The sequence below is a fragment of the Poeciliopsis prolifica genome, unplaced genomic scaffold (assembly GCF_027474105.1).
Source record: "Poeciliopsis prolifica strain line A6 unplaced genomic scaffold, Auburn_PproV2 SCAFFOLD007, whole genome shotgun sequence".
Taxonomy (NCBI): domain Eukaryota; kingdom Metazoa; phylum Chordata; class Actinopteri; order Cyprinodontiformes; family Poeciliidae; genus Poeciliopsis; species Poeciliopsis prolifica.
The window spans coordinates 4,256,313-4,274,958 of NW_026562382.1; the positions used below are offsets into that span (position 1 = coordinate 4,256,313).

Consider the following 18,646-nt stretch of genomic DNA (forward strand, 5'->3'; position numbering starts at 1 on the left):
ATAAAATCTTGCACCAGAGACCTTGGCAAACAAGGGATACCTCGTCCATTGCAGGGTAGCTTTGCAGTTCCTCTACATTTCTTCAGGCTGCTATCCAAAGACAGTGAGCAACTTAGAGGGTGCTCACACTTCTTCCCTGTCCATCCATCCTTGCAGTCACACCTGCCACAGTTACACTGACCATGACCTGCCCAGAGAAAAGGGGAAAAGCTAAAAAGCTAAAAGAAACCAAGAAGAAAATAGATCTAACTGAGAGAGGAAAAGAAACAAAAATCATTCCACCCAACATTTTTAAATTGTATAGATTTACCCAAATGGTTGGGATGTTACACTGAAGTATTATCAGTTATAAGCTTTGTGTTGATTGTTAAGAAAGGTAAGCTAGAGGTTTGCTAAACTGTCTTTGCAAACTGTCTTAGTCTCATAAGAAAACATTCCACAAATAAGGGGTTTGCTGCAACCTTTTCATTGCCCCTTTTCAAGTAATATTCTGACCTGAGCAGAAGTCATCAGTGTATCGGTCGTAAGTCGCGTGACAGTTCCTCTCATCGCACTCACAGGTGTCTCCATGAATGTCCCCCCAGTCACCAGAGGGATCTACATCATGGCAGGTACATTCCCCACACACACAGGTACCTAATGTAAAAGACAGAAAAGACATGATGTCAATTACATGGTGCTCCACAGCACATCAATGGGATGAGGAGTTGGTACGTTATTTAGACATGCCGACTGCGTTATCCATTGGAAGTATACAAGTTATTGATAACAGCTGACAATGAGATAAAGTTATGATTCACAAATTGGACGCAATGAGTTAAAATTTGTGAAATAAGGCCTCAAAAAATAAACAGATTATGTATTTTTATACTTAATTTGCATTCTTTATTCTATTGTTTACACACCTCTTGAATTTTCTACATTTTCTACATCCAGGTACAAATACAAAACTTCATTGTAATTTATTTGAATTTCTTTTCTTTTTTTCTGTTTTAGATAAACCAGCATGAAATAGTGTTTCATTAATAAGTCAGTGAAAAATGAAAAGTGGTTTTCAAGTTTACTTACAGAAATGAATGTAAAACAGAGTTTTATTTCTATCTGCACTTTTGCAACTCTCTTTCCCTGCACTCACTTACACCAGCTGCTCTTCTCAATCAAAACATGAATGTCATTCCAGCTCCTGTAAGTAAGTTTCTGACCTCTACAAGGCTCAGTAACAAGTGGTACAGATAGTGAATAAACTATATCAACACTACTGCCATGAAAGATATTACAGTTTGTGCAGCCCAACATCAAACAAAGGAGTGGTGCTCTTTTGAAGCGCAATGAAGGGGCAAGAAATGAATGGAGAAACTTTTCCCGGTGAGGATGGAGGCGTGCAGCGGATTGAAGTGAAGCCCATGTAACTGTGAGGGGCCGGATTTCATCTTGGACCCAATGGGTGTCTCTGCTCTGCTGTGCCATGGAATCGACTCTGCGGTACACACGCACCAATGGCAGAGTTCACACCGCCTCCGCACAGTGATGAAAGGCGGTGCCGTGTGTAGGGTAGAACCAATCCTATTTTTGTCAGACGCCAGAGCAAGTGCAGAGTCAAACTTCAAAAGGCCTGAAATGTGAAAATAATTCACAGAGAGAGACTACATTGAGTGGAAAAATGAGCTATATTAATGTATGCCTGTATTCATATTTGTTGTCAGCAAGTATCGTTTTTGACTTTGCATAAAAGAAAATATATGGACTTTACTCCTAAAGCTATTACGTCAAGTTCTGTTGCTCGAGTTGTAGTAGGAGTTTCTGTCACGGCAGATGAAGTGGGAGAGAAACCGATGGAAAAATAATAATTTTAGAAGTTGAGAACTACAGTACTTTATATGATATCTATCTGTTTTATGACAATATTTATTGCATAGTCTTTCATTTCCCATATATGCTTCTTGGAGCACCTCTGTAGTAGTGCACATATGTTGAGGGCAGCACATCCTGCAAAAGTAAGCAGGTTGAATTTAAATGTAATTGTGGCAAGGTGACCTTGTTTTTCCTTTTGAGTTAGATTTTGATATTGTTTTGGATTGTATATTTTGAAGTTATTTTCTTAGTTTATTTTGGATTAAATGTTTTGTTTTTGCATGTTTTGATTGGTTGTTGGTCACGTGCCGCATGCGCCCCACGGCAGCAACACAGCTGATCCGCATCTTCATCAAGTTGTTTACAGATCAGGAGGAGTAAAAAGGCCATTGGGACTGTGACGGCGTGAAGGAGCGGCAGACGGCTCGGACTGGCTTCAGGCGTTGGCTACAGGAGGGACCGGCCCTGAGGACTGCTAATCTGGTCGCGGCAGAGGAGCGGGCGGCCGGCTAAGGAAGTGGAACTGCTGGGCTGAGAACCGGAGATCAAGCTGGACGTACAGAAGCAGTAAGGACCGTGTTCCCCTGAACGGAGCCGTTGGCTAGCGCTCACTGAGGTCCGTGTGGACTGGAGGATTGTTTGGACCCGGCTGGACGTGTGAGCAGCAGCGGACCGCGCCCCTTCCTCTTCCCCCTGTTGTGGGCCAGTTAAGACTTTTTTTTAATGGACTTGTATAATGATCCTTCTTCAGCAAATGTTTCCTTTTTAACTAGTTGTTTTTAAAATAAATTATTGTATCCCTTTTATCAGTTTGTTGCGCCTCTGTCCACAATCCTGCAGGTTATTTTGTATACAGAAAAATTGAGCCTCTCGGCCTTCACAACTTGGCGCTGTGAGCAGGCCTGCGGGATTGTGAACAGTGTTTTATTAGACATTTTTTTTAAAAAAAGGGAAAAGATGATGATGCCCATTTATCCTGGTGCCCCATGGATTCCTAAATTTGTAGGGCAAAATGATGATGTTAAATATAACGAATGGAAGGAGCAAATACAAGGTCTTTTAGATGCAAATGATTTGCCTGAATCGCATAAGGTAAAAATTTTGATTGGTGCCTTGTCTGGGTTGCCCAGACGCCAAATTAATGTGCTCTGTGATGATGAACGTGATAGGGTGACAAAAATATTTTCAGTTTTGGATGACTTGTATACAAAGAAGGTTCCTGTGTCTGCTTTACGGTCACAATTTTTTGGTTGTGTGCAGAAACCAGGTGAGTCCGTTCAGGCATACGGACTCCGGTTGAGAGAGCTGTACCGTAAACTACAGAAACACAATGCAACTGAAGCACCCACTGATATTCACCTTAGGGACCAATTCCTGCTTGGCCTGGAGGATGGCGCCATGCTTCAGCTGCTAAGCGAGTTGTGCGCCTAGACCCTGATGCGACCTTCAGCGCTGTTCAACAAGAGGCTCTTCTATTAGAAGAGGAACAAAGTCCAAGATGGCCTGAAGCGACATGTGCCGCGGTAAGGGACCCTAACACTGTTCGATCTCAACAGAGTGATGTGTGGAAACAGGAGCTGAAAAAGGAACTTATGGAGGAGGTAAAGGCCCAGATGAAGGACCTGGCCTGTGAACTGATCAAGGACCAGAGGACAAAGGGTTCCATGCCAACATCAGCGTACCCCAGGATTATTCCCCCACGTCGCCGAGGGAAATGGCACCCGGACCGTGACACCAGTTACCAATGGGATGAGGATGGTAGGCCTATTTGTAGGGTGTGCAAAAAATCTGGACATATAGCCAGATTTTGCAGAGAATCCTCTGTAAATCAGCCAGCTTTAAACTAGCACACCCTACTGTAGCGGCCTATACAGTGGGGTCAGGTCAGCGAGAGACCAAAAGGCCACGACCGATTTAGTGGGGAACTGCCCCTATGTGGAGGTGTTTGTGGGAGGAGTCAGGTTGGAGGGACTTTTGGACACTGGCTCACAAGTGACACTTATGCAGCAGAGCCTGTTCCTCGAACATTTCCCTGACTGTGATGTTAGTAATGCGCCTACCTACATCCAGCTTAAGGCGGCAAATGGCCTTAAGATCCCCTGTATAGGCTACGCCCTAATGGACTTTAAGATTGAGGGTGTTGATATTAACCAGAAGGGTGTTTTTGTAGTGACTGATGAATGTTCTACTAACCCCTTTGTCATTGGCATGAATGTAATTAGACCCTGTTGGGATGTAGTCTTCTGCAACCCGGGGAAGCCTTTGTCTTTTTGCTGCCAGAGCCCGAGGTTCCAACGGGCATGGCGGGAGGCTTTTTCTCTTTGCCGGAGGATAACTGTTGCCACAGAGGACGACTTCAAAGGATATGTCTGGCCAGCTCAGCGACGAGGGGTTAAGATCCCGGCAAGAAGCGAGGTGGTGATCTGGGGACGAGCTCGAGCAGGACCAGCTGGGAGAGACTATTGTGGCCTGGTGGAAGCCTTAGAGGAGCCCGACACTGTTTCAGTGGCCCGCACCCTCGCTGTCGTCAGAAATGGTAGGCTCCCTGTTCGGCTGAAAAATTTGAATAACTTTCCAGTTACTTTAGGGCGCTACCGGAAAATTGGCCGCCTCTATCAGGTTGATGACGTGGATGTCCATGGAGGTCGTGATGTCGGCCTCACTGTTGATGACGGCGGTGTGGTGCAGGTTGGACTGGTGGAAGCTGTGGATTCCTTGGAGGAGAGCCGAAGCTTCAGCCTACAGAGACTGGTGGAACAACCAGTTTTAACGCCTGCTGAGGCCAGTAAGTTGGCCACCTTATTACAAAAATGGGAGAAAGTGTTTTCTAAACATGATGAGGACTTCGGTCGGACGGATGCCGTCAAGCACACCATTCCGACGGGAGATGCATGCCCCACAAGGGAGAGATTCAGACCACTGCCACCACTCATGTATAAAGAAATGAGGTCATTATTAGCGGACATGTTGGACAAAGGTGTGATAACTGAAAGTTCCAGCCCCTGGGCCGCACCTATTGTCATGGTCAAGAAAAAAGATGGGAGCTGGAGGTTCTGTGTCGATTACAGAAAACTGAACTCTGTTACTCATAAAGATGCCTTCCCTCTCCCTAGGATTGAAGAGACTCTGACCTCCCTCTCCAAGGCAGAGTGGTTTTCCACCTTAGATTTGGCCAGTGGATATTGGCAAGTCGAGGTTGATCCTAAGGATAGAGAAAAGACTGCCTTTACTACACCTTTGGGCCTTTTTGAATTTCAGCGCATGCCATTCGGCCTCTGCAATGCACCTGCAACATTTCAGAGATTGATGCAACAATGCTTAAGTGGTCAGATCGCTGAGTCTCTGCTTGTATACTTGGATGATATAATTGTATATTCACCTGATTTTGATACCCACCTACAGCACTTGGAAGAAGTCTTCATGTGTTTGTGGAAGCATGGCCTGAAGTTGAGACCTGACAAGTGTAACCTGCTTCAGAAAGAGGTGAGATTCCTGGGTCATGTGGTCAATCAGAGGGGAGTTATGCCTGATCCAGAGAAGGTGACTGCAGTTACAGAGTGGAATGCCCCAAAGACTGTTAAGGAAGTACGGGCGTTTTTGGGCCTGGCAGGCTACTATAGACGTTTCATCCAGGGGTTCTCTAAGATCGCATACCCACTTAATTCTCTGTTAACAGGCATCCCTACTGACAAGAAGCATGGTGCAAAATTAATTGATTGGACATTAGAATGTCAAATTGCATTTGACAAACTGAAGGAGGCGTTAACTCAAGCACCAATATTGGCCTATGCAGACTACACCCAGCCCTTTAGGTTGTACACTGATGCCAGCAATTATGGATTGGGTGCAGTACTGGCACAAAATCAAGAAGGAGAAGAGCGAGTAATCGCTTATGCTAGTCGTAGTTTACACCCTACCGAGAGAAATGATGCAAACTATAGCTCATTTAAATTGGAGCTTTTGGCACTGAAATGGGCAATTACTGAAAAATTTAAGGACTATTTGACTGGTGCCAAGTTCACAGTATTTACGGACAATAACCCAGTTGCCCACCTTCAAACTGCCAAACTAGGGGCAGTGGAACAAAGATGGGTTGCTCAGCTGGCCTCATTTGATTTTGAGGTAAAGTACCGAGCGGGAAAAGAGAATGTTAACGCAGATGCATTGTCTAGATTCCCCAAAACTTCCATCAACAGTGGCTGTGCTGTGGCGACTTTAACAGAGGCGGATACAGAAGACGTGGCTTTACTGGAGTGGGGTGAAGATTGGCAGGCTCTACAATCGGCAGACCCAGACATACATCAGGTACGAGTGTATGTGGAAGAAGGGAGAACCCCAAATACGACTGAGCAGGCAACTCTAAGTGAACCAGCAAAAAAGTTGTTAAAACACTGGAAAAGACTCTGTATACACAAAAGGATTCTCTGTAGACGTGTGTTTGACTCATATGTATGTGAGCCCCGTTTTCAGATTGTGTGCCCAGATCTTAAGCGTCAGGAGGTCTGGGAGAAATGTCATGAAGCTACAGCCCACGCAGGAGTGGAGAAGACCCTCGCTCACCTAAGGCGCCATTTCTTTTGGCCAAGCATGGAAAAGGGGGTACAGTGTTTCCAGAATGGGTGTGTTGTCTGTAGTTTACAAAAAAGACCGTGTAGAACCTCGAGCACCTCTTAAGCCCATAGAAGTGTCCTACCCGTTAGAGGTAGTAGCTCTTGATTTCCTTTCCTTGCGTCGGCCGAGCGACACTTATCAAAGTATTCTAGTAATGACTGATATGTTCACTCGTTATTCATGGGCTGTTCCTACACGGGATCAAACTGCGCAAACTACTGTTCGTGCAATTTGGTCTCATGTTATCCAACCATTTGGTTGCCCAGTGCGTTTCCATTCGGATCAGGGACCAAATTTTGAATCGGAACTTATGAAAGAGCTATGCAGTTTGTATGGCATTTCTAAAAGTCGCACTACCCCCTATCATCCAGCAGGTAATGGGAGAGTAGAAAGGATGAACCAGACGTTATTAAATATGCTTCGCACACTTGAGGTTGAAAAACAGAGTAGGTGGCCAGAGCATTTGCCAGAGTTATTACATGCTTATAACAATGTTATCCATAGCGCTACAGGGTTTACGCCATCTTACCTTATGTTTGGGCGTCATCTGAGGCTCCCGGTCGACTTGAGTTTGGGGGTGTTAGACACACAACCCCGTAGAGATTTGCAAGGATGGGTCTTAGAACACCACCAGAAGTTATCTTATGCTTATGAGGTAGCTCGGAATAGGATGAGTAGTGCTGCAAATAACGAAAAACGGCGTTATGACAAAAAAGCCAAGGCCAGTGCGCTTCTCCCGGGGGAACGCGTGTGGGTCCGTGATAGGAACCGACAAGGACAAGGGAAACTACATAGTTGGTGGGATCCAGAGCCATATGTGGTTGTGGGGGTTGTTGGAGATACAGGGCTGGTTTATCGGGTTAGGCCAGAGAAAGGTGGGAAGGAGCGAACTTTGCATAGAAATGCTTTGAAGATTTGTATTGCTCCTTCCATTGATGTGTTGAGAGAACAACCTTCTGTTGAGACACCTGAACTGCCGTTAATGCTCTATTACCCTGTGGTTAATGAAGAACCGGAACAAGGATTGCGCCGTTCAACACGCGCTACGAGAGGACAATGTCCTTCTCGTTATAGAGACTAAACATCGGCCGGGACGGGCCTCATTAAAGTGTGGGGGGGTGTGGCAAGGTGACCTTGTTTTTCCTTTTGAGTTAGATTTTGATATTGTTTTGGATTGTATATTTTGAAGTTATTTTCTTAGTTTATTTTGGATTAAATGTTTGTTTTGCATGTTTTGATTGGTTGTTGGTCACGTGCCGCATGCGCCCCACGGCAGCAACACAGCTGATCCGCATCTTCATCAAGTTGTTTACAGATCAGGAGGAGTAAAAAGGCCATTGGGACTGTGACGGCGTGAAGGAGCGGCAGACGGCTCGGACTGGCTTCAGGCGTTGGCTACAGGAGGGACCGGCCCTGAGGACTGCTAATCTGGTCGCGGCAGAGGAGCGGGCGGCCGGCTAAGGAAGTGGAACTGCTGGGCTGAGAACCGGAGATCAAGCTGGACGTACAGAAGCAGTAAGGACCGTGTTCCCCTGAACGGAGCCGTTGGCTAGCGCTCACTGAGGTCCGTGTGGACTGGAGGATTGTTTGGACCCGGCTGGACGTGTGAGCAGCAGCGGACCGCGCCCCTTCCTCTTCCCCCTGTTGTGGGCCAGTTAAGACTTTTTTTTAATGGACTTGTATAATGATCCTTCTTCAGCAAATGTTTCCTTTTTAACTAGTTGTTTTTAAAATAAATTATTGTATCCCTTTTATCAGTTTGTTGCGCCTCTGTCCACAATCCTGCAGGTTATTTTGTATACAGAAAAATTGAGCCTCTCGGCCTTCACATAATTACCTGGATTCCAGTACAGACCAATTAAATTTAGCTCATAGTCCAGTCAGACTGAATAAATTGCCTAGGAATGAAATATTCCTGGGTAAAGGAAGCCAGCAGATTGCAAAAGTGTTAAGGTTATTTGATGGGTGTTCTTTTCAATGACTTTCATCAGTTTTATTTTTTCTTTTCAGAATTATTCCAGCATACCAGAAAATTAAATATTCATGACTAAATTTATTCCAAAAGTTGCCTTCCGCCTTCTCCAAAGGTATGTAGTTTTTTTTTTTTTTTTTTTTTTTTTTTTATCTTGGGGTTGTGGGGGAACTGCCTCCAAAATGAATTTCCTTTTCCTTCAGCTTTTTAAATCTTTATTCCTTCATTTATCTTTTCTCTCTTTTCTTTTCAATTGTTTAGCATCTTAGCCCAGGCATTAGCAAAGCGGCAGCCAGTGGAAACCCATTTCCTCTTATCGGTGGAGACAGAGCACCGGGAGCCCCAGGGGAGAAGGCCAGCTGGCAGGCCGGAGGCGCTGAGGCTGCCACATGTCTGCCCTATGGCTGACTGTTCAGTCTTCTTCACCCCCTCATAACCCTGCAGTCCTGGATTGATAGATCCATGAATTATCTGTCTGTCACAAATATCATGGATGAACTAAGAGAGGTAATAACAACACCTTTATTATTTTCTAAATGTTGCAGTTATGCTATATGTTTTATCTAGGCATAAAGTAACACTCTGTCTCTTCTCTGTCTTCTCTCTCTCTCCATAAATATATTGCAGCCTTCGGTACTAAATAGTTCTGATTAAAATGAGTCGCGTTAGTAGCAGCCTTTGCCAGTTTGCTTCTGTCATATTTTATTATGACTAGTGGGAAGGCCAGGTGAACCAAGCAGGAGATTTGATACTTTGGTGAGTTAAAAGAGAATTATCTGCAGGTCAGATCATTAAGCTATTTATCCCACAGTGTCCTTAGAAAATGATTGGCCAAGGAAAGGATGGAAGGAAGACTTTTACCATCTCATAGCGAACAATACACTTCACATCTCCAGATCTGTGCACAATAAGAAAATCAACTCATTTCTTAATTATGTGACTCCCCCCTCCTCCTTCCATCCAAAGTCTATGATCAGTGGGAACGGTTTCAAAACCTTTTAAGTGAAGAATAATACAGATTAATATTTGTGGCATTTGTGGTATTGAATGTCTGTTTTTAAGGGATCTTTAACAGATTAACAATATTCAGTTTTTTTTTGTTGTTTTTTTTTATAGTGAGGAAGGTTTTTTTGTTGATTTTATTCTTTCTGGTTCCTTATTGCTAAAGTTTTTTTTTCTTCAAAAAAATTATTAATATTATTCCTCAGATATATTTGCTTGGTGTTGTTCCATGCATTCCCTTTTCATGTATTTTCTTTACCTTTAACTTTGCAGAGTCTGACTTACTTCAACTTCACTTACCTCATCGTTGATCAAAATGTTCTTCCTATCTGTTTTGGTATTATTTCTTTTTGTTGCTTCATCTCTTCAACCATTCTTTCACTTCGCCCCATGAGACGTAAAATAAAGGCCCTGACCCAAACAATTGCATTTGTTTTGCACACACAAAGAAAGCGCAAACCAGACTTTGGCATAGCAAAGACACAGTTCAGTTCAGAGTTAATAAAAGTGTCTTCTCTGGAGTTTGAGCATAGCACTGACCTTTTGTTTCTTCATCTATGGAACAAAAATACTGCAGCGACTCTCAAAGAGAAACATGCTATCTATTTCTCACAGTGTCGCACAAATTAGTACATTTTTGAAGGACTCAGAAACTAAATGTTGAACTGCTTCATCTCTTACACAGTGAGGTTGTTATTTTAGTTTTAAAAAGTTCCTTTAAGACCAAACCTTTGACTCCGGAACAAAGACCTGATGTAAATAAATGTGCAAATTGCTCCTTTCAATGCCTTTAATGTTTCCACCAGCAATGTTTTTTTATATTAATTGCCTTGTTTATCATAGTCAGATGAAGCACATAAAAGACAAAAAAAAAAAAAAAAAATGGACCCAGGTCCAATGAAAAATAAATGTAATTTATTTTAGAGTAGTTCTTCCTCATTTGCATATTTTTTTCCCTGAAGAATTACCAGTGATTACAGAAGCTGAACATCTCAAAGCTCTCTCACTGGGAAAATTGACATCTGCAACACATAACTGGCCATCCTGGTATGCTTTCTACTTCTTCTTCTTTTTTTTGTTTTGACGGTTGTGCTCTTGACCAGAACTTGCGGCTCTGTGATGGGACTCCCATGTACCCTTATTTCATCCAACCAATTACCAAGCCTTCAGCCAGACCGTTGTATTTAATTTAATCGAGAAATTCCCTGAAATCCTGGAGGAGCACTTGAGTTAACTTAAATAAGATATTCCACTGATTGCTTGCTCGCCATGCTCTGATGAGTCACAGAACATGATTCTTTGTAAGGCAGTCTAGAGTCTGGGTCGTATTTAGTTCTTTGTTTTTCCTGACTGTTTTATAATTTGGGCTATTCAAACAGGATGAAAAGCACTGACCTAGTGTTTCCATCAGGCATGTTAAGCAACAGCAACATTTTGCACAAGCCCTACATCCTGAAGACTGATTAATGTCATAAACTTGACGATTTATTATTTAACGGCCAAAATGAAGATTGTCTCATTTTGTTATTCATAAAAGATAAAAATCTATAAGGAAAGATGAATATAAGGATATGTTTTACTTTTCGAGGTGAATTTCATCCTTCTGATGACTGAAACAGACCAGAAATTTAACTGGGCCTCTTTAGCTTGTTTCCTGTTTCTAGGCAACACAAATACAATGAAATCATTATGGTGACGCTGTTTATGTTAATAGGTCTGAAGCTTATTATTCATCCCTCTCCATTCTGCACTTTTATGGTTTTGCAAACCACTGTCAATGTGCTAATGTTCCGGTTACTCAAAAGAAAATTTGTCCAGATGGAAAATTTCCAAGTTTATCTTTTTGAAATAAAGTTGTGATTCTTTACAATCAGATATTTAACTTTGATGAGTTATAATTTCTGGAATAGTTTTATACTTTCTTTATACTCAATAATACTAATTTTTTTTGAGTTTCTGTCATGCTTTGTGTTAACAGTGAAGAGGACAAACAAACCTCTGTTGCTGCAGATTTTGCCATCTGGAGATGTGCATTTCCGCTTGTTTTCCCAGGGGCTGATGTCACACTGCAACTCACATTTGTCTCCATGCCAACCAGCAGCACAGTAACAGTTTCCACAGTAACACTGGCCATGGCCTGGAAGCACATGGAAGAACTGATGAGTTTTCATGCAAGAGATTGATGGACATGCTTCTAGATTTTAACAATCTGACTCTTGCAGAAATCAGATTTGATATGATTCTTGATTTTGTCATTTCTACTTTTGCACATTTGTCAGCCACAACCTGAATTTAGTCAAACAAAAACATAGATCATTTGCAAAGAACATGGAATATATTTTAAATCTATCAGCTGGATAATGTCTGGCTTTTGAATGCTATTGAAAAGATTTTTTTTGATAAGATAAATAATGCATTTCATTTATCACCGCAAGACTTACAATATGAAATCAGAAGCAACATTTCTTTCTCGAGAAATGAGTAAACTGAAGAGATTCTACTCATGACTGACTCCATTGAAAAGATAATGAACATCACTTAATGTCTAATGTTGGTTATGCAGTATAATGTAACACATTTTATGTGATGCTGCAGGGCGGGATATGAGTAAGTAACATACAAACCACGTCATACAGTATGTTGAGAAAAGGTTCCTCCCCTTTAACCTTTTTCATCAGGTATCAAATATGTCAATGCATTTCATTAGGATTTTATGAAAGAAAACAACTCAAAGTAGTGCATTAATATGAAAGGGAATAAAAAAGACTCACGATTTTCAACATATTTCGGAAATCCAAAATGCATTTGTTTTCTGGTGCATTTCATCTGATGTTTATCTGATGATGAAATACAATGCTACCAACTGTCTTCTAAATTAACAAAAAGTAAATCCAGTGCACCAGAGAGCAACATATAGACAGGACAACTATTTCTTGTGTGAATCTAGCCTGGAAGAATGGGACCTAGCAAGCCTTCATGGAGAGAGAGCCATACAAAGACTCATCAAATATTCATCATACTCAACTTTTTGACACATCAAATATTTGGGAAAAGTGCTCCAGTCAGGTGAAACAAAAGTTGAACTTTTTGGCCGACATGTATGTGTTGCAGAAAATGACCTACACACACAATCTGAAGAAGGAAGAATGGTTCCAGCACAATGATATAATGATGTAAAGAGGTACAGAGGGAAAAAATGGTGAAAAATCTGTCAGCATATCAGTAAAGCTGGTAATATTTCAGTCAAGATATTTGCTTAGTATTGAACTGGGAGATTTGGAGGGATGCAGAATGCAAATTAATGGCATCAGTATTGAGATTTCTATTTGGAAAATTCAACTGCTTGGATACGTGTTAATTTGTGGTAACTTATCATGTCATAATTCAAATGTAACAAAATGCAAGGCACTGCATATGATCTTTCTTGTCCTTTCTCTTTGACCAAGAGCAGACATAGATAAGTGCAGAGCCTGTGCCTTTATGATTCCATACCTCAGAGTTTGATGGGCAAAAACTAACTGCAATATTTAAAACAATATGTACTTTTTACCAGTAGTTCAGCAGATGTTCAGTTGCAAATTTAATACACAAAACAGATAAAGATGTCATAAACGTACGGGTGCTGCCAAGCTCTGGATGTCTTATCTTCATAAAATTGTCATTAAAACTCATGTGTTTCTCAATGCACTGTCTCTTATAGTTGAGCAACTGTGAGTGTAATCTACCTCCACAAACCTCTCCCGTGTCTTCATCCAGACATTCGCTGTCATCACATTCACAGAAGCGTCCCGTCACTAAGCCCTTGTCGTCATGTTGGTCACACACGCAGCTCCCACAGTGACAGGTCCCTGTAAAAAAAAAATATTTTAAAAGTGTTACACACAACCACAAAGGCTCTGAGTTTGTGTTAAACTTTGCACTAGATGCTTACATTTAAATGGTAAAGTGTGAGTAAAATATTGTGATGCAGTAAACTGGGAGATTAAAGAATCTGGTTTACAGCTGTTCATTGGAGGGAAGTATTTTTGCATCAAGTGCCAACAGGTTTAAGCTGGTGTTTGACAACTAAAGGTGGTGGTGTGTGTGGTTTTTTTTTGTTTTTTTTTTTTTTTTTTTGCATGTTTGCTAAAGCTTTTTGGATTAGGTGTTGAAGAAGCAGAAGGCTAAACAGACACATGCAGTGAATACATTAGCATTTCTACATATTCCAATAGGCCACATCCTGTGCTTTCACACACACTCTTATACACATCCCACATGGATATGCACACACCCAGTGAGACTTGCTTATTCCTCATTTAGCTGAAAGCATTTGAGATGAGAGGAGAGGGCGAGCCCAGATGGGCAACTGGCTGTACTTGTTTGAAAAATAGCCTTGACCGATGGTTGACCTAACATCATCCATCAACATCGAGGCACAAACACCTGGCCAGTGGGATCGAATTATACATAGACGAGATATGAGGGGTTAAAATATCAGATTGTAGTAGTAGCATTCTTAGACGTCTTGTGAAGTTTTGATTTTTATATTAGCTGCTTAGTTAAATTTGAATGCTAGGTTTTGATTCACCAATTCATAAATACTTTTTTCTGGTCTAAAACCAGCTTGTGTGCATCAAGTGTAGCAGGCAGAGAGTATTTGATGTGCTGTAGGCTTTCACAATGCATTCAAAACAAAAGAAGATAGCTGTTAATACATATTTATGAAGTTGTTTTTTTTTTTTTCAAGAAGGATATGTGGAGACTCTTGACCAAAACAAAGAGACATAAAAGCTATCTCTGAAGATATTAACTGGCATCTGAAATTATCTTTTTTTTGTTTCCAAAAGTAATGCATAATTGTGAAGTGGAAGAACAAAAGATGCAGATGATTTTACATTTTCTTTGCAAAATAGAACAACCTCAGTCAGATTGGAAAGAGAGCATCCAAACAAGATTTTTTCCTAGATTTTAACTTCCCTGTCCCTGACAATGAAAAGCATCCAAACAGCTAGGAGTTGCCAGCACTAGAGGGAGGTTCTGTCATTAAGCTCATCTTCACTCTTATTTCTCAGCATGAAAGCGCATGCTGAATTTAGGTCAAAATGTTCTGGTCTATCTGACCAGAATACTTTGTCTCGTTTTTTTTATTCAAAAACAACTTTCTCCTTGCCATTTTCATGAATGAATTTCCTACAGTTGTCTTGTCAACAGTTTTTTTTCCATCTCAGCCATGGAACTCAAAAGCTCCTTCAAAGCAACCTCACAGATTATTATTCTCCTTTCCTGGCTTGCCAGTTTAGGGGTACAGCATGGATTAAACATGATTTGTGATGTTCAAATCTTGGAATATTATTTTAGAACCTTATCCTGCTTTATGACATGTCCACATGAGTATCCATCATTGGACTTCACCTAAAGGGAAAACAATTGCATCAAACACATAATTGCAACAAAACATATACATTTCTTTTTGTTTCACTAATGATGAACCACTTTGAGTTTGTCTGTTGCATAAAATCTCAAATCCTGACATGACAGAGTGCCAAAAAAAAACAAACAAAACAAAAAAACAGTCAAGCAGTAGGATTAACTTAGGATCTTTACAGCTTTCTAAACCTTGTTGTTTTCGAATGCTGTGTTTTGATGTATTGTGTTGCAGTACCTCTGTTGGAGCAGATCACCCCCTGTTGAGTTTTGCACAGCTCTCTGCTCTTCTTGCTTGATAGGCTGCACTCCTCCTGAAACTGGCAAGCCTCTCCAAACCAGCCTTCGTCACACTCACACATCCCACAGTCACAGTAGCCACGGTCTGAGGGGAAACATAACACACCGCATGCTGTTTGTAAGTGCCGGGAAGCATGCAGGTTCAGTGGTTCACATCAAAACAAGGACATGAACGTTATTTCAAACATGTGGTCTAGCATTGCACTTTCAGGTGAACGGGGTTGTGTCAGAAAATTACTATAAGTAAATGTTTTTTAAGCAACCATAACCAGGTTTTCCAATGCCTTTGACATGCCAGCTTCCCATATGAATTCATCCATGAAAACACACTTCTGTGTTCAGATACTCAGATTGTCTGGCATCATTGTATCTCGTTATTCTGATGGCCACATTGAGCACCATGAAGAGGGAAAAGGAGGAACCGTTTAATGCAAATGGAAGCTGTCAACAAAGTTATTATGAATGTTGCTCTCATTGCCTTTTAGCAGTGAGGGACCTTGCATGTCATGCTCGATACTTCTCCTGACTCGTTCATCATGTAAATGTGGCATTGTTTTGAAGGGCTATACATCAGTCATTAAGAACATGGAGGTCCCCTCATCTTTCCTCGTTATGGAAACATCTCTGTGGATTCGTCCAAGGAAAACTGACTCTTGAAAACAAAGAAGAACCGGAAATATTGCAAATTGCAGAATAGGAGCGCACCTAGACTCCAGTTTAGCTGCCGGAGGAAAAATAAATAAATCTGATTAAAAGAATTATTAAACTGCATTCTCTAATCTGAGATATTAACTGAATATTTCAGTCAAGCTTTGTTTTTTCTAACTTGCCACTTATTATATTGAAAAACACATTTTGTAGAAAAATGACATCTTGTTCAAAGTGCTTTACATCATAAAACCATCGATTATGAAGCAGGAAATACACATCAGGTCTTGTCAAATGCTGTTATGAACAAATATATTCAAAATCATCAATACACATGTGATACGCTGATCAATGTTCAGTTTGCTACTAATCAAATGCAACCCTAAACAGGGAGTTTTTTTATTTAAGGGAACTCCAGGTTTCAGCCGTTTTGCAGTTTTCTGGAATTTTGTTCCAGATTTGCAGTTCATATAAGCTGAATCTGCTTGTCCATGGTTAATTCTGGATCTGGGGATACAGATTAGACCGGATCCAGAAGATCCACGTGGTTCTGGTCTAATCTGCATTAGACCTGAGTGGTCTGAATGGTTGATACCATAACAACAGGTTGCTATAAATGAACAAAATTATTTTTATCTCCATTCTCTTAGTATCAAGCATGCTGCATGCAGGGATGAACAAATGTGCATCAGTGAAGACAGTGTCAGTCTACATAGTGCAATGCATGCTTTTGATCAAATGTCACAGTTCACATCCGTGACCCACATTTGCTATTTGTTCTGCTGTTGCTACTATTAGTGATGCAAACAACAGGTTTCTCACTATTTGATGCATTTATACACAAAAGAAACACATATGCAAATTGGGATTTTACAGAATTATGATTTAATAAAATACAAAATGCAATAAATAGAATATACCAAATGTTTTGCAGTAATATTGTGCTTTACAATCATAGAAACTGCCTTGAAGGTAAAATATGCTATGTATATGTAGCATAGTAATAATTATCTGACACAAAAATTGGATATATACAAATACCATCATTCACAAAGATACAAACTCTTTTTGATTATTTAATAAAATATTTAACCCAGCATTGTTGCAGTCTAATTTATTGACGTGTTCTTTTGTATTTACGCTTAAGGCTTTTATATAGTAGATTGTAAAACTCTGAGACAGAATTGGATATTATAAAGTCTCTGCCGCCCACTAGCCATCATTAATCTCCACTTGACAATCACTTAGACACATAAAACAGCCCGCTTAGTCTTCTAGGTCAAAATTTATGTGGGTTGGAAACTTCCTGTCTTTGGAGAGTTTATCTTTTTGGGTGATTCCTGAGCAGTAATTCTATGTGATATAATGTGTCAGGGTCATTGCAGCATTCCTCTGACAAACAGACGTGTACAGCAAAAATCCTGAGCAGTGATCGCATTCATTCTCCTGGGACTGGTAGAAGAGGATGCGTGTGTGTCAGCATCACCAGCAAAAATAATAGGTGCGCAAAAAAAAAAAAAAAACAGCATGTGCCAAACAATTTTCTAAAGCTAAATGACTAGATGTAATCATCTGTCAAACATTTAAAATATCCTAACTGTAATGAAGCATATGTTGTGCAGGGATCATTAGATACCCCTCATTTACTAAAATGGTCATAGAGTCAAACAGCCTGAATTGGTTTAGCAAGCTAAAGAAGATTTGTCCCGGGCCAATGAAGGATGAGTCATTGAAGTGCTGTGGTTGCCTCTTAAGCAGCAGAGCTACCTGAATGTCTTGTGTAAAAAAAAAAAAAAGGCTTAAACATTTGAAATGATAAAACATTTTGATAAATTAGCAGTTTGTTATATTTCTGGAAATTCTCTGATCACTAGATTAAAGGACGTGTTCAGATAACGGAGGTTACATGGAAGTATGTCGTCTGTATTCACAGGTTTTGGTACTGAATGTGACTATTGTGTTTTCAAGATCATGAAACAATTCCCGCAAAACACATTATAAACTCCCTCTATGTGGACCCTGCAGTCACTATTGCACAGGCTAATAAAAGAAGAAAACTTGCTCTCTTGCAGCTGCGAGGTATTTTATTGTGATAATTTATGTATTTAAATCTTTAGTTTCTATTGAATGTGCACTCACATAAGCTTCTTGGACATTTTAGAAAATTTTAATATTTCTGAAATGTTAATTTATTTCAGATTAATTGCACACAGGCTGCTGTTTTCAAGTCTTTACTTCTGCTGTTCTTGGTGGTTTCCAATTATTGCTAATGAAAACATGTAATTTAGCTTTTCAGAGGATCAGAATATAATATCAAATCAATAAAAATAAAAAAAAAATGAATAAAGAAATGTGAGCTCAATGAGAAGTCTGTTTAATACCTAGCTAAAGGCTGTTGTTTTGAAAAAAGTACATTTAATCTGACAAATTAATCTCGTCTGAAGGCGTGTTAAAATTTCCTGAGATGCACCAATGTATGTATTTATATTCTGTACGTATGGTGTCAGGTAAGCTGGAAAATTAAGCTAATTGAGAGTATAAACATCAAATAAATCCAAAAAACTTTAAACTATTTTCATAATAAATTAGTTCAAGCTTCAGAGAGCATCTGTTCTCATCTGTTTTCAACAAGCGGTTTTTAATCTTCTAACATTTGTTTTGGTTGTCCAACACATAATCATAGAGTATTTTTAATCATCCGGGCTGTCCCTAGCCTGGTGTTTGGGAGCAATGAAACAATGACATATAGATTGTGGGTACTGTGAACAAAAAGCCTGTCTCATCAGCTACTAACTCGTTCTCTGTATGTCTTTGGAACAGCAAATCTTAGCCCTTACCATCCCAGTTTTTACAGTG

At 40.4% G+C, this 18,646-nt stretch overlaps 1 protein-coding gene across 4 annotated transcripts in view; it reads right to left on the reverse strand.

Moving 5' to 3' along the window:
• itgbl1 (integrin, beta-like 1) overlaps positions 1 to 18,646 on the reverse strand; it is a 49,396-nt gene that overhangs the window by 19,680 nt on the left and 11,070 nt on the right. For all 4 annotated transcript variants that reach the window (XM_055031798.1, XM_055031797.1, XM_055031800.1 and 1 more), the window contains 5 exons: positions 15,081 to 15,227; positions 13,162 to 13,284; positions 11,433 to 11,573; positions 496 to 636; positions 41 to 187 (listed from right to left, as the gene is read on the reverse strand). In XM_055031798.1, coding sequence (XP_054887773.1) covers positions 41 to 187; positions 496 to 636; positions 11,433 to 11,573; positions 13,162 to 13,284; positions 15,081 to 15,227 — 699 coding nt within the window. The remainder of the gene's footprint in view (positions 1 to 40; positions 188 to 495; positions 637 to 11,432; positions 11,574 to 13,161; positions 13,285 to 15,080; positions 15,228 to 18,646) is intronic.